Source organism: Hypanus sabinus, chromosome 22 (assembly GCF_030144855.1).
Source record: "Hypanus sabinus isolate sHypSab1 chromosome 22, sHypSab1.hap1, whole genome shotgun sequence".
Taxonomy (NCBI): Eukaryota; Metazoa; Chordata; class Chondrichthyes; order Myliobatiformes; family Dasyatidae; genus Hypanus; species Hypanus sabinus.
In genome coordinates this window covers 36,317,445-36,340,829 of record NC_082727.1, presented here as the reverse complement: position 1 = coordinate 36,340,829, position 23,385 = coordinate 36,317,445, and the positions used below count along the sequence as shown (strand labels likewise).

The 23,385-nt window shown below is 42.5% G+C and overlaps 1 protein-coding gene across 4 annotated transcripts; it reads right to left on the bottom strand.

The window, feature by feature from the left end:
• Positions 1-3,224: 3,224 nt before the first annotated feature.
• Positions 3,225-8,519, bottom strand: LOC132379517 (interferon-induced protein with tetratricopeptide repeats 1-like). Of its 4 annotated transcripts, none has more exons than XM_059947495.1 (3): positions 8,439-8,519; positions 7,726-7,853; positions 3,225-5,556 (listed from the first exon to the last, which is right to left on the bottom strand). In XM_059947495.1, exons 2-3 carry the CDS (start codon positions 7,728-7,730, stop codon positions 4,122-4,124), a joined length of 1,440 nt encoding a protein of 479 aa, XP_059803478.1. In that variant the 5' UTR covers positions 7,731-7,853; positions 8,439-8,519; the 3' UTR covers positions 3,225-4,121. The 4 variants fall into 4 exon arrangements, with proteins under 4 accessions (XP_059803478.1, XP_059803480.1, XP_059803477.1 ...); XM_059947497.1 differs by having other exon boundaries at positions 8,345-8,515; XM_059947494.1 differs by having other exon boundaries at positions 8,379-8,515.
• Between the last annotated feature and the right edge of the window lie 14,866 nt (positions 8,520-23,385).

Here is a 23,385-nt window from a genome sequence, read left to right as displayed (position 1 = left end):
GGAGGGGGAGAGAGAGAGAGAGAGAGACAGACAGACTTTGCTATGCTGAATTACCGGATTTACAAGACGTCTTTGGACTACCGAAAGTCTGTGTCTTTATTGATGCTTTGCTGCACGCCTGAGTGCTCGGTGGTGACGGGGGGGGGGGGGGGTATGGGGGGTAGGGGGGGGGTTCTGTTGATTTTTTACTGATGGGGTGTCGTTGCTTTGCTGCTGCTTATGCATGGAAGGGGTGATTTGAGGCTCTAACATTTAACTGTCATTCTTTCTTAGGGGCACTCCTCTGTTTACGTGGATGGTTGTTAAGAAAAAGAATTTTAGGATGTATATTGTATATTGTAAAATTGTACAAGGCATTGGTAAGGCCAAATTTGGTATATTGTGTACAGTTCTGGTCAACGAATTATAGGAAAGATATCAATAAATTAGAGAGAGTGCAGAGACGATTTACTAGGATGTTACCTGGGTTTCAGCACTTAAGTTACAGAGAAAGGTTGAACAAGTTAGGTCTCTATTCATTGGAGCGTAGAAGGTTGAGGGGGGATTTGATCAAGGTATTTAAAATTTTGAGAGGGATAGATAGAGTTGACGTGAATAGGCTGTTTCCATTGAGAGTAGGGGAGATTCAAACGAGAGGACATGATTTGAGAGTTAGGGGGCAGAAGTTTAAGGGAAACATGAGGGGATATTTCTTTACTCAGAAAGTGATAGCTGTGTGGAATGAGCTTCCTGTAGAATTAGTAGAGGCCAGTTCAGTTGTGTCATTTAAGGTAAAATTGGATAGGTATATGGACAGGAAAGGAGTGGAGGGTTATGGGCTGAGTGCGGGTAGGTGGGACTAGGTGAGATTAAGAGTTCGGCACAGACTAGGAGGGCCGAGATTGTTATATGGTTATTGTACACATTTCTCTGATAATAAGTGTACCTGTTGAACCGATTGAACAGTGACATACCCTGCCCTGAAAGCTGTAAGCTGTTTGGGTGTCCTCTGCTCACATTAAATGGTCGCACAATGCCTCAGGCTTGCTGATGGTTCTTAGATGGCCAGGGTGCTGCAGCCGATATCTGAGTCTCTTGCCGGGGTCCATGAGGCTCAATCGCATCCTCGGGCAACGGCAACAAAGCGCTTAAAAAAGTCCTTGCGCTCTCTGGCTATGCTCTGAGGGGTCTTTCCTCTCCTTGGGACCTGGCAGCTGGATCCTTTAGGCTTAGCTGCAGGAGATCCAGATTAGTTGGGCTGGAGATTCCCTCTCTCTAGTTACCGTGCAGCCTCAACTAGGCCAGGCCGAGACACACGTACTCCCATTGGTCGGAACCAACTTGTCTATCCTTGAAGGCAGAACTAGGTCTACAGAAGACTCGAGGTTACTTCACACTGAAGATCCCCCTTGTTTATCGTTGGTGTTGGCAGAGTCTAGGTATTGGAACAGCACTCTGCAAACATACACTCTTACAATGACTGGGCCAATCAATGACTCCCCCTCTCCTTCAGTTCATGGATAGATTCTGCTAGGACAGCCAAGGGTATCCGAGAATCAGGGGTATGAGTGGTGAGTCAGTAATATAGAAATTAATGAGCTACATATGCCCCTACACCTCCTCCCTCACTACCATTCTGGGCCCAACAGTCCTTCCATCTGAGGTGACACTTCACCTGTGAGTCTGTGGGGGTCATTAGTTGCATCTGGTATTCCCACTGTGGCTTCCTCTACATCAGAGAGACCCGATGTAGTTCGGGAGACCATTGCGCCGGGCGCCTAAGGTCTGACCACCAGAAGAAGAGAGATCTCCCAGTGGCCACCTATTTCAATTCCACGTCCCATTCCCATTCTGATACGTCAATCCATTGGCTCCTCTACTGTCACAGAGGCCATGCTCAGGTTGGAGGGAAACACCTTGTATTCCATCTGTGTAGCCTCCAAACTGATGGCATAAACATTGATTACTCAAACTTCTGTCAATGGTCCTCTCCCCACCCATTCCTTCACCAGTCCCCATCCTCTTTTCCTTTCTTCACCTGATCTCCTTGCCAGCCCATCACCTCCCCCGGTACTTCTTCCCCTTTTTATTTCTTCCATCATATTCTACACCCACCTGTCAAACACCCTTCTTCAGCCCCGTATCTCTTTCACCAATCAACTTGCCAGCTCTTTATTTCACCCCTGTGACTCCTGGCTTCACGTATTACCTCACGTTACTCTCTTCCTTCTTCCCACCATTCAATGCACTACTCGTCTTTTTTTCCTACAGTCCTGTCGAAGAGTCTCGGCCCAAAACGTTGACTGTACTCTTTTCCATGGATGCTGCCTGGCCTGCTGAGTTCCTCCAGCATTTTCTGTGTGTCCCTCAAATTTTCAGCAACTGTCCATTATTCTTTTGAACATATTTTTACTCACTTTGAACTTCTTTCTTTTTATTTTCCCTGACTGAGACAGCACCAGGATTTGGAAATTACACTGTCCCACAAAATTTCCAGCCTTCTACGATGAGGGATTCTGAAGGTTTGCTGAAGAGCTGCAGTGACTGGTGTGTTATGGGCAGAGACACTCACTGTTACATCGAGTGCTTTCAATTGCTGGTCAAGTCTCTTTAAAAAAAAATTGGTTTGGTCCAATGATATGAGGCCCTGACCCCTGAGTCTCTTATGGACAAAAATATAGAACCCTTGCCAACTTTAGTGCTGTAGGAATGATGTTGGGTGGTTCTTCAGACAAGTCTACCACTTCAGCTCATTGACCGAGCCTGGTCCCCTTGGGTCTGTGTTAATCGACCACATCCACATACCTCCCACCTACCTGCAAGGAGTGATAAGGGGAACCTTTATAGCATTGTCATTGACATAACACTAATACAGAGGCAGTGATCTGAATTCAATTCCCACCACTGTCTGTAAGGATTTTATTTGTTCTGCCTGTGGCTTCATCTAGGTACACCAGTTTCCATCCACATGCCAAAGCCATTTGCTTTCATTGGTTATTTGGTCACATGGATATAATTGTGCTGAAACTGGGCTGGTAGGGCATGTTGTTTAGGGCCCTAGCGCTATACTAATGGCTGAACACTCAAGCCTCTACACCAATCAACAATTCAATCTCTACCTGGAATTAAACTCCGTCTTTACCATTGATTCCCAATGACAGGATACCCCATGGAGTGATTGTGTACCCAGAGAAACATTCAAATTGTGATTTTTGACAAAAAATGATCAAAAGAGCTACTTTATGATTTGTGTTTATTTTTTCACATCCAAGGCATGTAAGATCAAACTTTTATACAATATGCTGATTTATTTTGGAGTAATCTATGAATTCTCTGATGGAGTATTTGTGGTACTCAAACTGCTGTAAGGTGGGGAAACACTGAATTCACTAACAACTTAAGTGGTTCTATCTGATTAATTCAATTAACTTGTATGGCTTGGGAATGGCAATCATCCCCTTCACTTTACAAAATGATTCATAACATTATCAATAAGTGTATATTTCTTTTAGAGAAAACCTGACCAGAGATATCATATTTTTTGTTAATTCCATTCATTATCCCCGAAACCCCTCCACTGCCACTCGCCAGTCATTCCTCCTTCCAAGCCATTCCTCCACCACACTCAGCAGGTTGGATTCATGCTGTTAGGATTTGTTGCTTGTGTTCTTTTGATTTTGTCAAGACAAGTCCAACCTCTGCTTTGAAGCTTTAATTACCAGACATATCTAAAGAGGATATTTTACAATGATTCTTAAAATAAAATTGCTCTCGAAAAATCATCCCACCATTACACTTCTACATCAAAATCCACGTGAAAAGTAAAATACATTCAAAGGTTAATAGGTGTAACAAACAAATGTGGAAAAATGTTTGATTACTCAGTTAACTCTACTTGCTGCATTATCCCCAATCCCAGTTTTCCAGAGTCCAGAGAAGCAAAACTTGTAAAAGGGTACTTGAGGAATGAAGATTTCTTAAAGAAACGCAATAATTGGGTATAGTTGTAGACAGACCATTTTTGCAAATTAGGCACTAACGAGTAAGAGAAGGTGCTGAAAGGATATAACTAGTAAAGCAACAACCCACCAAACCTATCCACAGATCAGATGGAAATGCATCTTTTAAACATCCAGTGGTGCTCAAATACGTAATTGAGAAAGAGCACTCACATATTCCTCATTGCCAGGATCAAACTCCAAGGCCTTCTCAAAGTATTCAGTTGCTCTACCCATTTTCCCATCCAGCTGATACAGAATTGCTTTAATACTAAGAGCCTTGCTGTCATGTGCATTTACACTAAGTTTTCTATCTGCCCACTGCTCCAAATTCATGCGACATTTTCCCCGTTCTCTTGAGTTATATTCAATTTTCACTCCTTTCAGGAAGAGGCGAACAGCATTTGTTTCAGATCTTTTCTGGTACAGTTCAAATAACCCAGCTTCCAGACAAATGCTCTGCATATTCTCTGGTCGAATGTCCACTAACTCCACCAATCTACGGTAAGTCTCCTCTGCTCTGGAATATTCCCCACTAGTTATGCAGATGTCTGCAAAGTCCAGTTGTGCTCTAATAAATGACCTTCGACGGTGATCAAAAGCCTTTTCAAGATGATACTTGCACAGATTGATCAACTCAGCTTTCTGATGAAATACAGGATTGCGAGGATATCTGCAACGAGTATAGTTCAGCTTACTTCTGTAGCACAATCCAAGTTGGTGGTGTAAGAAACCAGAGTGTGGAGTTAATTCTAATGCTTGTTTCAAGAGCTCAATTGCTTTCTCCACAAATCCCCTTTGTCTATAATATTTTGCAGCATAGCGAAGAATATATGGCAGATCTGGGGTCTTTGTCAGTGCTTTTTCAACTAACTCATTTGCTTCCTCATTTTGCCCTAACCTCTGCAGTTTTAGAGCCAACAGCACCATGGCCACAGCATCATCTGGATCAAGCTCCAGTACTCGTCGGAAATACTTCACTGACTGACTCTGATCACGACTCTCTGGGGTTCCAGAAAATGCTTCCAGCCGAGACAGTGCAGTTGCATGTCCCATTATCCACTCAGTGTTGTCAGGATCTTGCTCCAGAGCCTTTGAAAAGCATTCCTTTGCCTCCTCATAGTATTCAGCAGCAGAACTCATCAATGACCATCCCTTCTCCCCGTACACCTCGGGTATCATTGCTGTATAGCGAGGGCCATCACTGAGCGGTTTACAGATCATCTCCAGCTTGTCGAGATAGGACTGGGCCTCGGTCAGTTGTCCCATGTGGTAATGCACCCAGGCAAAGTTTCCATAGGTGATGATGCTTCTTCTTTCAAATTCATCTTTGTACTCCTCCCTCAGAATCTTTTCAGCTTCCTTTAAATTTTGAATGGCTTCTTCAAAATGACCCTGCAGAGAGTTTACAAAAGCCAGATGGTTGTACGATGCAGCTTGATATTTTTTACCCAATGCCAGAGAATCTTGCAATCTTAACATCATATCGTCCAAGTCAATAGTTTCTTTCTGTGGACTCCATGTGAAGTGACACTGCAGCTGATCGAGCTTCTCTTTCAATAAATCTCCCGGTGTGTTGCTGCAAGAGAGAAAAAACGGAATCATGAATTCCATCTCAGATCACTTGCTGCATGTCTGACTTACAATCCCATAAATAGCAGACTTATTAACTGTATGAAAGCTGCCTTTTAATGAAGTTTTCTATAATTATGGCATTTAAAACCTGGAAATGCTCAGCCTGTCAGTCTGCACCTGAGGAAGGAGAATGTTTCAGATCAGTAGCCCAATATAGATAGATAGATAGATACTTTATTCATCCCCAAGGGGCAATTCAACATTTTTCCAGTGTCCCATACACTTATTGTAGCAAAACTAATTACATACAGTATTTAACTCAGTATAAATATGATATGCATCTAAAATCACCCTCCCAAAAAGCATTAATAAATAGCTTTTAAAAAGTTCTTAAATAGTTTACTAAAGTGCATTGAGTGGTAACTTAATCTCAGTCCTAACCCCGGCACTTTAACATGTATTGCCCCTGGTGGTTGAATTGTAGAGCCGAATGGCGTTGGGGAGTAATGATCTCTTCATCCTGTCTGAGGAGCATTGCATTGACAGCAACCTGCTGCTGAAGCTGCTTCTCTGTCTCTGGATGGTGCTGTGCACAGGATGTTCAGGGTTTTCCATGATTGACCGTAGCCTACTCAGCGCCCTCCACTCTGCCACCGATGTCATACTCTCCAGTTCTGCGCCCACGACAGAGCCCACCTTCCTTACCAGCTTATTAAGACGTGAGGCATCCCTCTTCTTAATATGAAGAATTGATTCATGTGATGAAGATGGAAATGTGTCTCCTGAACAGCCAAGGCAGCTGATCTGTTGCTTTGTTACACTGATGCTGGACTTGGTTTTATTACCAGACATTGAGCTCTCCCACTATTGCAGACTTTTGTTTTTTTGCCAGCAGCCTGAGCATAGCTCCAGATCTCGGTACTGAGATGTGGTGCTTTTCCCTAGACAGCCACCAGTACTCAGACTCAATGTCCAGAAGATTGAGAACTTCAATAACATTAGTGAGATAAAGCTGTTTTGTGAAGCCCCCTGAAGTCTGGCAATTTATGAGTTACCAGACCAGTTCACAGACCAATTGCATGAGCAACGTCCCCTGATCCTGCTGCACATTTCTGAAAGAACATAGACCAGCGTTGAACATAGAACATGTTGTGCCGACCTTTAACCCTACTCTGAGATCAACTCTGCTTCCTGCTTCCTCCTAAAGGAGATGAATTTGCCGCATTGTGGATGCAGCTCCTCCATTCTGTCCTAAAAGCTGCTAGGGGCTGGAAATTATGACAGTTTAGAGTAGCATGTTCCTCTGGTGTATTACCTCAGTACTGAATGCAGCCCATAGGCTCCAACATGCTCAAATCTATGTGGCTGTAGTGTATGGCAGAGCTGGATCAATTCATACTTTTAAAAATTTGAAGATTAAAGATTAGCTTTTCACATGTCACATGTATATCAAAGCATAAGTGAAATGCATTGTTTGACATTATATCAGATCAAAAAGAATTGCATAGGGCCACCAACAAGTGTGTCACCACGATTCCAGCACAGCTAAATGCTAACCCTAACCCGCACATCTTTGAAATGTTCTATCACAGTCGAATACCCAGAGGAAGCACACACAGTCACAGAGAGAATGTCCCCATTCCTTACAAATTACCATGGAAATCAATCCATGATAAAGTGATTACGCTGACTGCTAAGCTTTTCAAATAATGTCATTGTTCTCAGTCGTATTCCACCGAAGACCCCTGTCTGAGGAAGACAAGTGCAGATAAACCGACTTGATCAGACTCCTACTCTCCTACTCCTCTTGCCTCTCCTGCCGTGAGTGAGGATTATTTATGATCCCTTGAACTGCTGTTGGATCTGGAGATCAGACAGAACAGAAGGCTCTTCAGAAGTCAGGAATCAGATACAAATCTCGTGTTTACTGCCTTTTTATTACATGTTAATAACAAAAATAACAGTAAAGCACTGCAATTCCCTGCACTGTTTCCACCCCAGCAGAGTAATGTAGGAATCACCCTAAAGTCTCATCATTCAACTACCGTGTTAGCCTGTGTGTGTCCACTCTTGGCATTTCATAGTTAGTGCACTATGATCCACTATTTTTCGTAAACCACCTCCTCTATAATGATCTGTACATAAAGGTAAACTGCAAGGAAACATCCTTTACCTCATGATGTTCGTTGGATGGAAAGCAAATTGTGCTCTTTCTCAGTTTGTGCGGTTCTTCTTCTGCTGAGTCTCCGTTGTTGCGTCTGATGTTCGATCTTTGCACTACCAGCTACTTCCTTATTATCACTAGAAATTCATATTAATAGTTAACATAACACTGAGGTAATTAAAAGCAATTTGGAAGCATTTTCTATATAAGCATTGCTTAATCATAGAAATAATCTACGTGTCAGAAAATGCCAGTGTAATGGGTTGTTCTGACCATTCCTTTTCAGCTACAGTCGGCCCTCCTTATGCGCGGATTCCGCATGCGGGGATTCAACCAACCGCGGAGCGGTTCTCCCTCCAGCACTTGTTGTTTGAGCATATACAAACTTTTTTTTTGTCATTTTTCCCTAAACAATACTGTATAACAACTATTTCCATAGAATTTACATTGTATTAGGTATTATAAGTAATCTTGAAATGATTTAAAAGTACAGGCAGTCCCCGGGTTATGAAGGAGTTTCGTTCCTGTCACTGTCCTTAAGTCGGATTTGAAGTCGGAAAAGGTACCTCCGGTATTATTTAGCATCAGTTAGTCAAACGTTTTTCTTCGTATATAGTATATATTTTACCTTACTCGGCATATAAAACACTAAAGAAACATACGTATTTCAATAATTAAACCACTTTGTCGCTTAGTAATAATTGTAGCTTTCATCGGGTAACCTGTGTAGCCTTCACATCCTTCATTAAAATTGTTCCGATCGTTGAGCGCCTGTAGCCTAACGCTTTTCCAATGACCGTCAGCGTGTCAGCTCTTTCTGATCGCTTTATTACTTCCACTTTATTTTTATTCGTGATTATTTTTGTAAACGGAAACATTGCCGATTCAGAGCTGCGCCAGGTCCTAATGCGCTCCTTACTAATAAAAGTTAAATAAACTCCGGGGTTCCGCTGGGTCCTAAAGACCATCGCATTCAGACAGGTTAAATAAGGGACTTAAGCATCCTAGATTTTTGGTATCCGCGGGGGGGGGGGGGGTCCATATCCCTGAACCCCCGCGGATATGGAGGGCCGACTGTAATTATAATTCTCCCTGTTTCTGATTGTAAACAATCTACAATTCTGATCACCATCTTTTTTTACTTCTCCATATATCCTATCAGTTTTATGTCCGCTGCCAGTTTACTCTCATGCCTCATTATACCCCTCTGAATCAATCTTTCTGGACTCCTTGGCTGAACTCTGAGCTGCTTCCAATACAAAATGTGCTGATTTTGGGGGGGGGCTAATTCTATGCCTAATTTCCCTCATAGTGTTGAACCATCTTTCCTGAATTTTCTTTTCGTACCAATCAGGAATGAATTATTGTTGTAGTTCATTCTTCAAACATCATACAGTGCCCATTCACGATCAACCCATTGAATAGTTTGCCAATCAAATGGGTCCTCATAATTTCATTTGCTCATATTCACACCCTTGATTTCATTCTGTGACTTCACCCAGCATATTAATGAAGAATACTAATCTATTATGTTCACTCTCTAATCAGCCCATGCAGGACAAAATTGTTAATTATTCATTCTCATAGCCACAATGACCAGTCCAGGATAATCCAGTCTCAATCCTGTCTAGATCCCGCCTCATCTGTTATTTGTCTTAAAAAATTGGCATCCTTGTGTTCCTCTTCCACTGTATTACACACCGTCTTCTTGTCTGCAGACAGCATTATGCAGTTTTGTGAGTGCTTGCTTATCAACAGCCACCGGTTGTATGCTGGGCAAATTTACAAACATTATCTTCCCTTTACCTTGGTTTAATTCCATTAAAAGCTTTCCCAAATGGCCATTTCATTTTTGATGTTGGGATTCTGGCATGTTGCCAAAAAACAGATGTTAATCTAACTAGCCTTTGTTTCCCAGGTTTTCTTTTGAGAAAACAGGAAGGTTGCAGGACTTAGACAGATTAGGAGAACAGGCAAGGAAGTGGCAAATGAAATACAATGTTGGAAAATACAAGGTCATGCACTTTAGCAGAAGGAATAAAAGTGCAGACAATTTTCCAAATGCGGAGAAAATCCAGAAAATCTGAGATGCAAAGGGACTTGGGCGCCCTTCTGCAGAATACCCTAAAGTTAACATGCAGGTTGAGTTGGTGGTGAGGAAGGCAAATGCAATGTTTGCATCCATTTCAGGAGATCTAGAATATAAGAACAGGGATGTGATGCTGAGGCTTTATAAGGCACGAGTGTGGCATCACCTTGAGTATTGTGAACAGCTTTTGTCTCCTTATCTAAGATAATACGTGATGGCATTGGAGAGGTTTCAGAGGAAGTTTACAAGGATGATTCTGGGAATGAAAGGGTTATCATATGAGGAACAGTTGATGGCTCAGAGCCTGTGCACTGGGATTTAGAAGGAAGGGTGGTATCTCATTGAAATGTTTTGAATTGTGAAAGGCCCAGACAGACTGGATGTGGAAAGGATGTTTCTCATGGTAGGGCAGTCTAGGACAAGAGTGCACAGCCTCAGAATAGAGGGGCTTTAGTTTAAAACAGAGATGCAGAGAAATTTCTTTCACCAGAGATTGGTGAGTTTGTGGAATTTGTAACCATAGGTAATTGTGCAGACCAGATCATTGGGTGAACATAAGGTAGAGAACATAAGGTAGAGATTCAAACTAGAGGACATGATTTGAGAGTTAGGGGGCAGAAGTTTAAGGGACACACAAGGGGGTATTTCTTTACTCAAAGAGTGATAGCTGTGTGGAATGAGCTTCCTGTAGAAGTAGTAGAGGCCAGTTCAGTTGTGTCATTTAAGGTAAAATTGGATAGGTATATGGACAGGAAAGGAGTGGAGGGTTATGGGCTGAGTGCGGGTAGGTGGGACTAGGTGAGATTAAGGGTTCGGCACGGACTAGGAGGGCCAAGATGGCCTGTTTCCATGCTGTGATTGTTATATGGTTATATCTCTATAACCATATATGGTTATATGGTTATAGAGATTGATTTGTTCCGGATTGGCTGTGGCATCCAAGGTTACGAGAAGAGAGCCGGGGTTAAGGAGTGGAAAAAAGGATCAAGCATGATTGAATGGCGGATCAGACTCGCTGGGGCAGATGGTCTAATTCTGTTCCTATGTTTTATGGTCTTACGGTCTTATCGGCTCAGCTCACGAGACCCCTCAGCAACAGCTGTAAACTTTATTATATCAGTCACTGTTCACAGACTGCAAATGACTGGGAAAAGTCAGTTCCCCACACCGGAACTCAGAAATCATGTCATCTGTTCGGGAGGACAAACTCCTTCATGTAATTCTTGCTTTCCTCACTCCCAAGCAGCTCCCTATTCTTAAATGACTGAGCACCACAGGATTTGATTCAAATTATTATCACATCCTGGGATATCAAACTGAGTGCTCACATACTGTGGGATCATCCCACTCCAGTGGTCTCTGATCCCAGGATCAAGCTAAAGTTCCCAGATCACAAACCTGGGATCAGATCCAAAATCTGTATGCCGAATGGTCACAGCTGCTTTTTTCAGTTGTCTAAATTTCCGAAGCAGATCACTTTAAATTTAATGGATCCAGTTATCGGTGCTCGCATTACTGCGATCCCTCAATCTCAAGTAAGTGAGGCTCCCTTCTCTCTGCCCTCATTCATTCACCTCTACATTCGTAATGTAAATCATCTCTCCAGCCACTGGCAAAGCTAGATCACATATTCACTGGTAACCCCGTGTCCACAGGCATATCACATTGCTAGTAAACAAAGAAACCGCTTGTGTACATCCATGAGTGACCAGTATTAACAATGGGTGCTACCACCAGCTATTTGTCTGACCTGAATGCTGACTTCACCAATTTAATAATCTGGTCAGACAGAGAAAGCTCTGTTGTCATCCCTCCCTGTTTTGGTGGGTGACTTTCACACCTTTCACTGTTTTGTCAGACACATTGTCCAACTATGCCTGGTAGGCCTTAGCTGTAACATACTGTGCTATCACCTTTACCAATCTATGTCTATTTGGGCACTCCCTTGCCAGGTGCCCTATTTGTTGGCACAGAAAGCATGTCCACTGTGTCTTCATAGCAGCTACATCCTCTACAGTCACTTCATGACCTCTCTTCCTCCTCCTCTGGTCTATCTTTTGGGAGGAATAGGTCAATCCCACAACTGTTGCCAAAAGTAAAATTTTCTGCTAGGTCAGGGGTCAGCAACCTTTACCACTGAAAGAGCCACTTGGACCCGTTTCCCACAGAAAAGAAAACACTGGGAGCCGCAAAACCCGTTTGACATTTAAAATGAAATAACACTGCATACAACGTTTTTTTTGCCTTTATGCTATGTATAAACAAACTATAATGTGTTGCATTTATGAAATTGATGAACTCCTGCAGAGAAAACGAAATTACATTTCTGCATGCAACAAAAACATTTTGAACTCCGAAAAAAAGACGTTGGGTTGAAAGTTACTTTTAAGTAAAATATTCAATGTCTATTTGAGTCCTTCTTGTATTTATGAAAAACGCCGAACTTAAATTTTCCGCCAGCAGCAAACCAAAAATAACGTCAGCCAGCTGTCATCCTGAAAAATGAAAGGACTATTTCACTGAACAATGAAAAAATATGAATATAAGTAAAATAATAGGCAATTAAAATATTTATCATACTTGGTTAATGGGATTTCTGCTCCTGGACCTCAGCGCACAGCGTCTGCACATCAGGGCTGTATGATGTCACCTTCATCTTTACACAGGATCGCAAGCTGTCATCTGTGAGGTTTTCAATATCACTCCATTTGTGTTTCTGAGCAAGAACGGCCTTCTGACGGGCAACATCTTCAAGGTCTGCTGTCAAGCGTCTAAACTTGGACACCCATATGTCTTTGTCGGCTATGTCGGCCAGTTCCATCTCAAGATCAGGTTGACTCACACCTGCCAATGCAGTCGTATTCAGTAGGGAAGGATCGATGCTTAAGGGAGTGACCGGGAAGGATAATGTGTTTTTTTCCTCTCTGAACTCACAGAAGCATTTCCCAAACGATGTTTGCATTGCGATGATTGCAGAATGTAAATACTCCGAAATTATCATGTCGTGACCTTGTTTGAACTCTCTCAAATTGGGGAAGTGAGACAAAGTGCCTTTCTGTAAATCTCTGGCAAGCACTGTCAACTTGCGCTCGAATGCCAAAACATCCTCCAACATGTGCAGGGCTGTACGTCCTTTCCCCTGAAGAGCTGTGTTCAGCGTGTTCAGGTGCGCTGTCATGTCTACCATGAAGTGTAGCTTTTCCAGCCACTCTGGCTGTTCCAGCTCAGGAAAGGTGAGCCCTTTGCTGCCCAGGAAAGTTTTCACTTCTTCCAGACACGCGACAAAGCGTTTCAGCACCTTCCGTCTGGACAGCCAGCGATAAAAACACGTTGTAGAGGTGTCAGTAAACTGCAGTCAAAGATAGCTTTATTCGAACTAAACAGCCTTGCTTTTAAGCCTCCCTCAACCCAGCCCCCATGGACGCAGATGCTGCAAAAGACGCGCACTCACAAACCCCCGTAGGCTATCTCCCTTAGCCGGAATGCTGGCTAATTGTGAGCCGTTTCGGATGTGGCAGGAAATGTGTCGCTACACTTAGGTTGTACAAGATCACCATAATTACATTTCAAAAGCTAACAAACTAACATAAAATACATTTTAATTAAATACTGACCAATTATTTCCCAAAGCCACAGGGAGCCGCAGCACAGAGGTGAAAGAGCCACAAATGGCTCGGGAGCCGCAGGTTGCCGACCCCCGTGCTAGGTTGAGCTCAGGCCTTCATTCTGCATTTTCATGTAGACTGGATCATCCAAAAATCTCCAAACTAATTCAAAAATGAGGGATGGATAAAAATTAAACAGTACATACTTAAAATCACATGGTATGTTCTCTGCAATCTTCCACTTCTGTGCCACTGAACCTATGATCCCTGTTGTATAAAAGTGTGTTCTGTCAAAGTTTCAAACTTAATCTTAAAGAACATAAACACACTTACAAACACTATACATTCTCTCAAACAAGTACACACGCATCCTCTTGTATCCTGAATGGTCAGTAAGCGCCTTTCACTTCTGCGTTCTCCATAACACCACCGACCTTCGTGTCTCCTGCAGTGAAGGAATCTCATACGAAGATTCATCGTGATTTTCAGAGTTGGTTTCTTAAGACTTAAATCCCCGAAACCCACTTTTGTTTCTGAATACTGGAGTGAGTAATCTTCAATGAAGCACAGGGACTGGGAATGATAATTACAAAATTACTATTTCAAAATCACACTTTCATAAATGGTTGCTATGGCAGCAACCACGGTTTGTGTGACACTATTACAGCTCTGGCCGTTCGGAGTTCGGATTTCAATTTTGGCAGCACCTGTAAGGAGTTTGTATATTCTCTCCGAGTTTCCTCCTGGTACTCCAGTTTTCTCCCACTGTCCAAAGACGCACAGTTCATGGGTTAATCGGTCATTTTAATTTGCCCTGTGAATTGGCCTGTGTTAAATGAGTGTTTGCTGGGCAGTGTGGCTCATTTCCTGGAAGGACCTGTTCTGCACTGTATCTTGAAATAAATGAAACCCTGTTTCAGCGTACTTCTCTAGAAACATGACTGGTTAGCCCCCACCTAACAAGCCAATCTATTCAGCGGTGAGAAAACCACCTCTCTCGAACTCCGTGATCCTGGACTGGGGTCCCACTGGACTGGGAGAGCCAGGATGTAGCGATCACCCACACCCCAATCTAAGCAAATACTATGTAAATACTGTCAGCATGCATTTCACCATTGGCAAGAAATAACAGATCATACACTGTGTATAGTGTAAAGAAAGCATATTTTCAAATTTCAGCTTTATTGAACAGTTAATAGGGGAAAAAAAAGTTAACCAGTTAACCCAGTCAAAATGTGCACATAAGATGGACCTCATCTTGAGGTTGTCTTTTACTCACACATTGGACCCACGTTCTACATGAAAGCAAACAGCACCTTGTGAAAGTTGTTCAAAAATCCATCCCAAACAACTGGGCTGCCTCACAGGAGTATCGGTGCTTCAGCCGTAAAGGAATTCATCTGTGGAAAGCAACTTGTGGAACAGGGATGCATAGTCAGACATTTTCCATCCTGTCTTCCCCCAGTTTCCACCAAAAAAGACTTCGACTCACACTAGAGTCCATTTCAGAAACCTCTCCTCCCAGTTTTTTCTGGAACATTGTCCCATTTCCACCACCACCCTGAATGGCTGACATAACATTCACAAATTGAACATCATAGCCCTTTATATTTATCTCAAGCCCAAAAATGCTAAAAGCAGAACAGACTGCTCTTAAAGAATGGTTAAAATGAGAAACCTACAGTATAGTAGTAACCAGAGTGTTACATAAAATCTAAAACATAAATAAAAATCTCAGTAAAAAATGTGCTGCAGGCATATGCCACGTGAGACTAGTGAGACAAACTTACAGTCAGATCAAGCAGAAGCAAAGATCAAGTGTCATTATTTTCCATAATGGAAAGACTAATTGATGAAGAGCACTCAGATATTCCTTATTATCATGATCAAACTCCAAGACCTTCTCGAGGTATTCAATAGCTTTACCCTTGTTCTCACTCAGCTGATGCAGTGACACTTTCTTACCAAGATCCTTACTATCACGTGGAACCTTGCAAAGTATTTTGTTTGGTCACCTCTCCAAATTATCATGACACTTGTTTTTATTCATTTGAGTCATATTCAACCTTCAGTCCTTTAAGGAATAGGCTGATGGTGTTTGATTCCCACCTTCCCTGGTACAGTTCAAATGTCCCAGCATGTCAGAATTAGAATCAGGTTTATTATCACTGGCATATAATGTGAAATTTGTTAGCTTAGCAGAGGCAATTCAATGCAATACATAATCTAGCAGACAGAAAAAAATATAAAAATAATAATAACAATAAATAAACAAGTAAGTCGATTATGTATATTGAATAGATTAAAACAAGTGCAAAAACAGAAACACTGTATATTAAACATAGTGAGGTAGTGTCCAGCGATTCAATGTCCATTTACCAATCGGATGGCAGAGGGAATGATGCTGTTCCTAAATCGATGAGTGTGTGTCTTCAGGCTTCCGTACCTCCTACCTGATGGTACAGTGAGAAAAGGGCATGCCCTGGGTGCTGGAGGTCCTTAATAATGGACGCTGTCTTTCTGAGACACCGCTCCCGAAAGATGCCCTGGGTACTTTGTAGGCTTGTAGCCAAGATGGAGCTGACTAGATTTACAACCTTCTGCAGCTTCTTTCGGTCCTGTTCAGTAGCCCCTCCATACCCGAAGTGATGCAACCTGTCAGAATACTCTCTGTGGTACAACTATAGAGGTTCTTGAGTGTATTTGTTGGCATGTCAAATCTCTTCAAATTTCCTGGACTAGTATCTTCTAATTTCAAAAGATTATTGTAGATCACCTTCATTTTGGAATACTCTCCATTTCTTACACTTATAACTGCAAAATCCAGTTGTGGTTCAATAGCTGATATTGGACGATGCTCAAATGCCTTTCCAAAGTGATATTTACATTGATTAAACAACTTTGCTTTCTGGCGAAATGCAGGATGGCGAGAGTTTCATTGAAGTTCTGGATGGCTTCTTTATTGTTTCCCAGCAGACAATTTATGAAAGCGAGTTGGTTGTGACACATGACCTGATATTTATAGATTTATAGCATCTCGCAGTCTGTACGTCACATCTTTCAAGTCAATGGTTCCCTACTGAGGGTCTCACGTGAAGTGACACTGAAGCTGATCGAGCTTCTCTTTCAACAAATCTCTTTGTGTTTTGCTGCAAATGAAGAAAATTCATGAAATTCATCACATCATACATGATCATTTTTCTTCACACCATTACTTGTAACAAAGCATGTTATTGTGTCCTCCAAACTTTAAACAACACATGAACAAATTTGAAGTTGTACATATACCTAGCTCAAATGGAAGATACTTTTATTTTATATTTACATTATTACCTATTGTTGTGATGGAAATGAGAAAGATTCTTTGGGTCTCAAAGGCAAGAGCTCTGGACACACAGTTTTAATAATAATGAGTTTATTTACAAGGGGAGAAAAGCTTGGGAACAACACAAGCGGCTGCAATACAAATGTGCTTGGAATAGACGAGCATGGGAAAAGTGGGGTAGGCAGTACAATACACGGGAAAATGGTGTGGGGACAGAGTACAGGCAAGGGAAAAGTAACTACAACACCAGCCACCCCTTGACTAGGGCAGGCACAGCTCTCTGCTAAAGGGACAACAATAAACCCTCCCACAAGCTATTCGATGCACACCTTACCACGTGTCTCCAGTGCTGTTCTGCAGTCTTCAGCCTGGACTGAAGCAGGATGGTCCCTCGTGGATGGCAAAAAGAGGGCGAGCCAGGCACATGTAGCACCCTTCATAGGTCAGAGGGTTGGAGGGTCCAGTCCAGGTGATTCACCGGGGGCCAACAGCTTGGTGTTAGACGGGTTAATAAAATTAAGGTGCCAATGGTTAAGTATGCATTGATCAGTTGGGAGGGGCAAAATGTTGACTGGCAGGTGGTGTGACTTCTGACCAGGTGAGAGCAGTGCTGTCACGTGACAGGCACAGCTCTCTGGATACACCTATAGATCCAGTTGTACACTTTATTATGTACACCTTTACACCAGCTTGTTAATGCAAATATCCGATCGGCCAATCATGTGGCAGCAACTCAATGATGAGCCAAAGGCCTATTTTTGTCTGTGTGGCGCTGAGATTGTCTGATGTCTGACTCTCACCAGTAGGTACTGCTAAGCATCCAAAATGGTACAGAAACGGTTGCAGATACTGGACGTCTAAATAACAAAAGAAAGTATTGGATATGTTTATTTGTCTGGTGTTGTTGAAGTAAGTGACTGGGCTGTAAACTCTTTAACTGAGAGCTGATTTATTGTGATGAAAGCTCATTGGCTTGAAATAATAACTGCTTTTCTTTCGACACACACAGCCTGATCTGCCTTTAATGATGTGTCTATGAATGCACAACACCAACACTGTGCACCAGGTACAGTTATAGCAATGCATTCAGATTACTTCCATAATCAAGCTTCTGTGCAGTGGTTAAAAATAAATTTAAATACAGAAATTAGTACAATAATTCAATAAATAAATTTTACTTTATAGTGTTCTGTACCTCATTATGTTCATTAGAAAAAACATTTTTTGAATTTCTTTCACAGCTTCAGATAGACTTTTAATGTTGAGTTGTTGGAGAAGGGTCTCCTATGTTCTGATTTCCTGCTATAACAGATTGCCTGCAACTTCCTAATGGTGAATAGAAACTTATCCTAGAAAACGAAACTAGCTTTTTTGAAGAAATGATGCCACTGAAACAACAATGCAGGTTCATGCAAAGCTCTCAAGATCCAATTACAAAGACAGTCTCAGATAGCAACAGTAATAAGTAACTTGGCACATCAGACCCAACCTGATTGGCTGACTTTTATCTGCCTACTCTTCATACCTGGCAGTCATCTCAGATTGTCTTTTAACTATTTGTGTTTCCCTGCTTTTTCCCTTCCCGGAGTTCTGTGGAAGGAAGACAGAGACATTAGTAGCAGTGATGTTCTCAGAACCAGCAAGGGCGCCTGGTTTCTTTGATACAGCTTTGCAGGTCTCCAAGATGAAATCTGGACTGGATGTTCTACACTAAACCCCACACACCCCATCACCCCAGAGGGTAGTGTAGCGACCCCTAGAGGACAGTAGTGAAGTGACAGAGGCAGTCCATAGTACCTCAACACAGACCTACAGTAAGACCTACAGTGACCTCATGGGTGTAGTTAATGTGTGACAAACAGCAGTTCTGAAAAAAATGGCTTGTCTCTATTGTTCATATGCCTAGAAATTCCATTGCATAGCACAATATTTTTCAAGGTTATGAAACAATATTTTAACCTGCAATAAATCATATTTATCCTAAAATAAGTCTACTCATAACATTCCACTGCATGCACGTATAATGGCACAGTGCAGCTGAATTCTGTTGCCTTTGGGGACCAGGGACTACAGTGTGTGCTGATGCAGAACCTTCTGGATCCAGAAACTTGTTTGTGAGGTCAAGCAGCACATCATCTCTTACCCCATCAAATCGCCATCCTACCAGAGATTCGCCACCTCCAACGTGATCCCACAACCAAACACATCTTTCCCTCCACCCGCCTTCCTCTTTCCGCAGGGATCACTCCCTACGCGACTCCCTTGTCCATTCGTCCCTCCCAACTGATCTCCCTCCTGGCACTTATCCTTGCAAGTGGACAAGTGTTACACTTGCCCCTACACCTCCTCACTCACTACCATTCAGGGCCCTAAACAGTCTTCCAGTTGAGCTGACACTTCACCTGTGAGTCTGTTGAGGTCATTTACTGTGTTTGGTGCTCAAAGTGCAGCCTCCTGTACATCAGTGAGTCCCGACATAGATTGGGAGATCCTTTCGCTGAGCACCTACGCTCTGTTTGACAGAACATACAGGATCTCCCAGAGGCCAGCCCCTTCAGTTCCACTTCCCATTCCAATTCCCATATGTCCATCTATGACCTCCTTCACTATTGAGATAAGGCCATAGAGGAATATTATCTTCTATTCTGTTGGGGTAGTCTCCAATCTGATGACGTGAACATCGATTTCTCAAACTTTTTTCTCTTGGCAATGCCCCCCAACAACCCCCCACCCCCACCTCCTTCTCCATTTCCCATCCCCTTTTCCCTCTCATACCTCTTCTCACCAAACAACTTCCCAGCTCTTTACTTCCTCCCTCCCCTTCAAGATTTCACCTATCACCTTCTCTCCCCTCCCCCCACCTTTTAAATCTACCCCTCAGGGGCTGGTGTAGACAGGTTTTAATTGAGAGATGTGGAGAGTGTGATTGATCTTCATGGTCTTGGGGAGCTGTACAGCACCAGGTTTACTTTCTTGAGGATTTTGAAAGGTGCAATGAACTTGGGTGCCAAATTTCTAGACTCCTCCTGGAGAGACAAGGCCTGAGTGAACAGCCAGACATTTTGCGCAGGCTGCAAAGTGGGTCCCTGTCTTCTCCTTCAGTTTGTCTTGGATTCCACCTTCCGGGAGAGAACAGCCAAGTCTCTCTTGCCCTGGTCCATTTCTGCTTGCAGTGTTGGATGAGATATTTGGCCCCAGGAACCCCAACTTCAGCCTCCTGTTCTAGAAAGAGTGGCGGAGTATAACCAAACCAGCAGTCCAACAGTGATGTCTGCTGCCCTGAATGTTGTAAGGAGTTTGGGTGACCTCTGCTCACATCAATTGGTCGCACCACCCATCAGGTTTTTCTGAGGCCAGGCATCTTTGGGTTTGTTCCAAATCTCGGTTGAACTGCTTAGTCTGTCTATTTTCTAAATGGGGAGCAACTTCAGAAATCAGATTCAATGGGACTTAGGAATCCTAGTTCGGATATAAAAGCAATGATGTGATGCTGAGTCCTTCTAGGGCAATGGTCAGAATGCTTTTGGTGTACTGTGAGCGGTTTTGGACCGCATTGCTAAGAATAGATGGCATTGGAGAGTGTTCCAAGGTGGATTTGTGAGAATAATATAGGGAATGAGAGGGATAATACATGAGCAGTTTTTGATGGCTCTGGGCCTGTACTCACTGGAGTTTGAATGAAGGGAGAATCTCACTGAAAACAACTGAATATTGAAAGTCCCAGAAAATGTGGACCTGGAGGGGATGTTTCCAACAGTAGGAGAGTCTTGGACCAGATGCCATTGTCACAGAAAAGAAGGATGTCCCCTTAGAACAGAAATGAGCAGGTGTTTCTTCAGCCAGTCCAGTGAATCTGTGGAATTGATTGCCACAGGTGGCCATGGAGACAAAGTCATTGAGTGTATTTAAAGCGGAGGTTAATAGGTTCGAAATTAGTAAGGGTGTCAAATGTTACGGAGAGGAGGCAGGAGAAGGGGGTTGTGAGGGATAATGAATCAGGCATGATCAAAAGGTGATGCATGCACAATGAGCCAAAAGGCCTAATTCTACTGCTGTGTCTTATCCTTTGATTGCAACAATTTTTTTTATGGTTTGCTTAGAAATTGGATAATGCAGTCCACAATGTAGGGTGAAACCATCCAAATTTGACACAGCTAATCAACTGATGTCTATTATAAATCTACTACTGCCCTCCCCTTTCTCACTCTCACCATCTCTACCTCTGGAGACAGCTTATCTGCTGATTTCTATGAAAAACCAATGGACTCTCTTGGCTACCTGGACTACCCCTCTTCCCACCCTATTACTTGTAAAAATACCATCCCTTCTCTCATTTCCTCCATCTCCACTGCAGTTGCTCTCGGGTTATGGCTTTTCATTTTAGAACGAAGGAGATGCCCTCCTTTTTCAAAGAAGGTGGCTTCCCTTCCTCCACCATCAATATGACCCTCAACTGCAACTCTTTCATTTCACACCTGTCTGCTGTTGCCCCATCCTCTCACCACCCTACCAGGGATAGGGTTCCTCTTGTCCTCTAATCCCACCTCCCATTCCCTTTCCAATATGTCAATCAATAGTCTCTCCCTATTGTCGTGATGAGGCCATACTCAGATTGGAGGAACAACTCCTTATATTTTGTTTGGGTCACCTCCAACCTGATGGCAAGAACATCGAATTCTCAAACTTCTGGTAATGCCTCCCATTCCCCCCCCCCACCCCACCATAACCCTCTCTGTCACCAGACCCCATCCCCTTTTCCCTCTGTCATCGTAACTCCTTGTGTTGCCCTTAAGGCACTTATTTAGCTTTATTACATTCTCACTTTGAATAATTCAATTATAATTATTTTCTGGTTAAAGTTAAGGTTGATAACTATGTTGCAGTTGCTGAAGGTAAATTCATTATCTGTAATGTATCGCGGCACGTGATGATGTCACACCAGATTTCACTGCGTCTTGTGAGTAAATACCGGTTCGGAGAAACGAGAAGGCTAGGGCTTGTGTGTGCAGGATCAGCGCGAGAAAAGTTTCATTTCTATGCACTAAGAAACATATAGAAGCAATGCCGTAAATTCATATGACAATAAATATGTTGAAGTAAAAATGTTAATGCTGATTCTGTTAAAAGTAATGACGGTTGATAAAGTTTATTTTCTTGTACTATTGAAAACGTTGCTGGAAGGTTTGTGTTGAAGTGTATTTAAAGTTGTTGATGGTGTAGGTAGATTCTGAATGTATGTTGTACTTTAATGAGACTTTAATGTAATATGTTTGTTGTAATTTTACTTTTACAAGTATTCATGATGTAAATGTGATGCCAAGAAGGAAACAAATACTGCATATATTTTGTATTGTTTTATCAACAGCTTTCACCATATGTTAATGTGGAAGAGTGAACAGTATACGGTTAATCTTACTGTGATCCTGTCTTCATAGACTTTGGTTTAACTTGGTGTTAGTTCAGAGTTTCTACATCCTGCACGAGAACACTACACTCCTTGCCTGCACATCACCTCCCTCTGATACTCCTCACCCCTTTACACTCTTCTGTGGCCTTCTATCCGCACATATCAGATTCCCCTATCTCCAGCCGTGTATCTCTTTCACCAATCAACTTCCCAGTTCTTTACATCATCCCTTCCCATTTCGGTTTCACCTCTCACCATATGTTTCTCTCGTCCATCCCCCACATTTTAAACCTTTTCTTCATTTTTTTATCCAGTGCTGTGGAAGGGACTTGGCCTGGAACTTCCACTGTACTTTTTTCCATTGCTGATGTGTTCCTCCAAAATTTTCTGTGTGTTACTCAAATTTTAGGCAGTTATCCATTATTCTTTTCAGCATAATTTTACTCACTTTGTACTTCTTTCTTTTTATTTTCCCTGAGATGGCACCAGGATTTGGAAATTACACTGTCCCACAAAGTTTCCAGCCTTCTACGATGAGGGATTCTGAAGATTTCTGAAGACCAGCAGTGACTGGTGTGTTATAGATTGAGAGACTCACAATTACACCGTGTGCCTTCAATTGCTGGCCATGTCTCTTTAAAAAATTGGTTTGGTCCAATGATATGAGGCTCTGCACCCGAGTCTCTTATAGACAAAATAAATAACCCTTGCCAACTTTAGTCCTGTAGGCATGATGTTGGCAGGTTCTTCAGACAAGTCGACCACTTCAGCTCATTGACCGAGCCTGTTCCCCTTGGGTCTGTGTCAATCTACCACATCCCCATAGCTCCTACCTACCTGCAAGGAGTGTTAAGGGCTGGCATTGCAGCAGTGTGGTTGTGTGCTCCAGTTTCCTTCAACTGATCGTTTATTTGTTTGTTGTAAATTGTCTCCAGCATACCTTTTGGAAGTAGAATCAAAGAGAGATGAATGAACATGTTACGAAGAAGGGTCAGAGGGGAATAAACTCTGAATGGAGAGTTTGGTGTCAGCGTTAATTCAATGGGGTGAATGGCCTTCTTCATAAGGAGCTAAACAGAAACATGAAATATGAAACATAACATTTCTAAGTGGTGACATGCAGAGCATGGTGTGCATTATATTGAAAATGAAAAGTACGGCTGAGCACTTTTCAATCCACAAAGTACTTTTTTCCGAAAGCACAAAGTAATTTCCGATCAGTCCTTGTGTTGCTTGTAAAGCT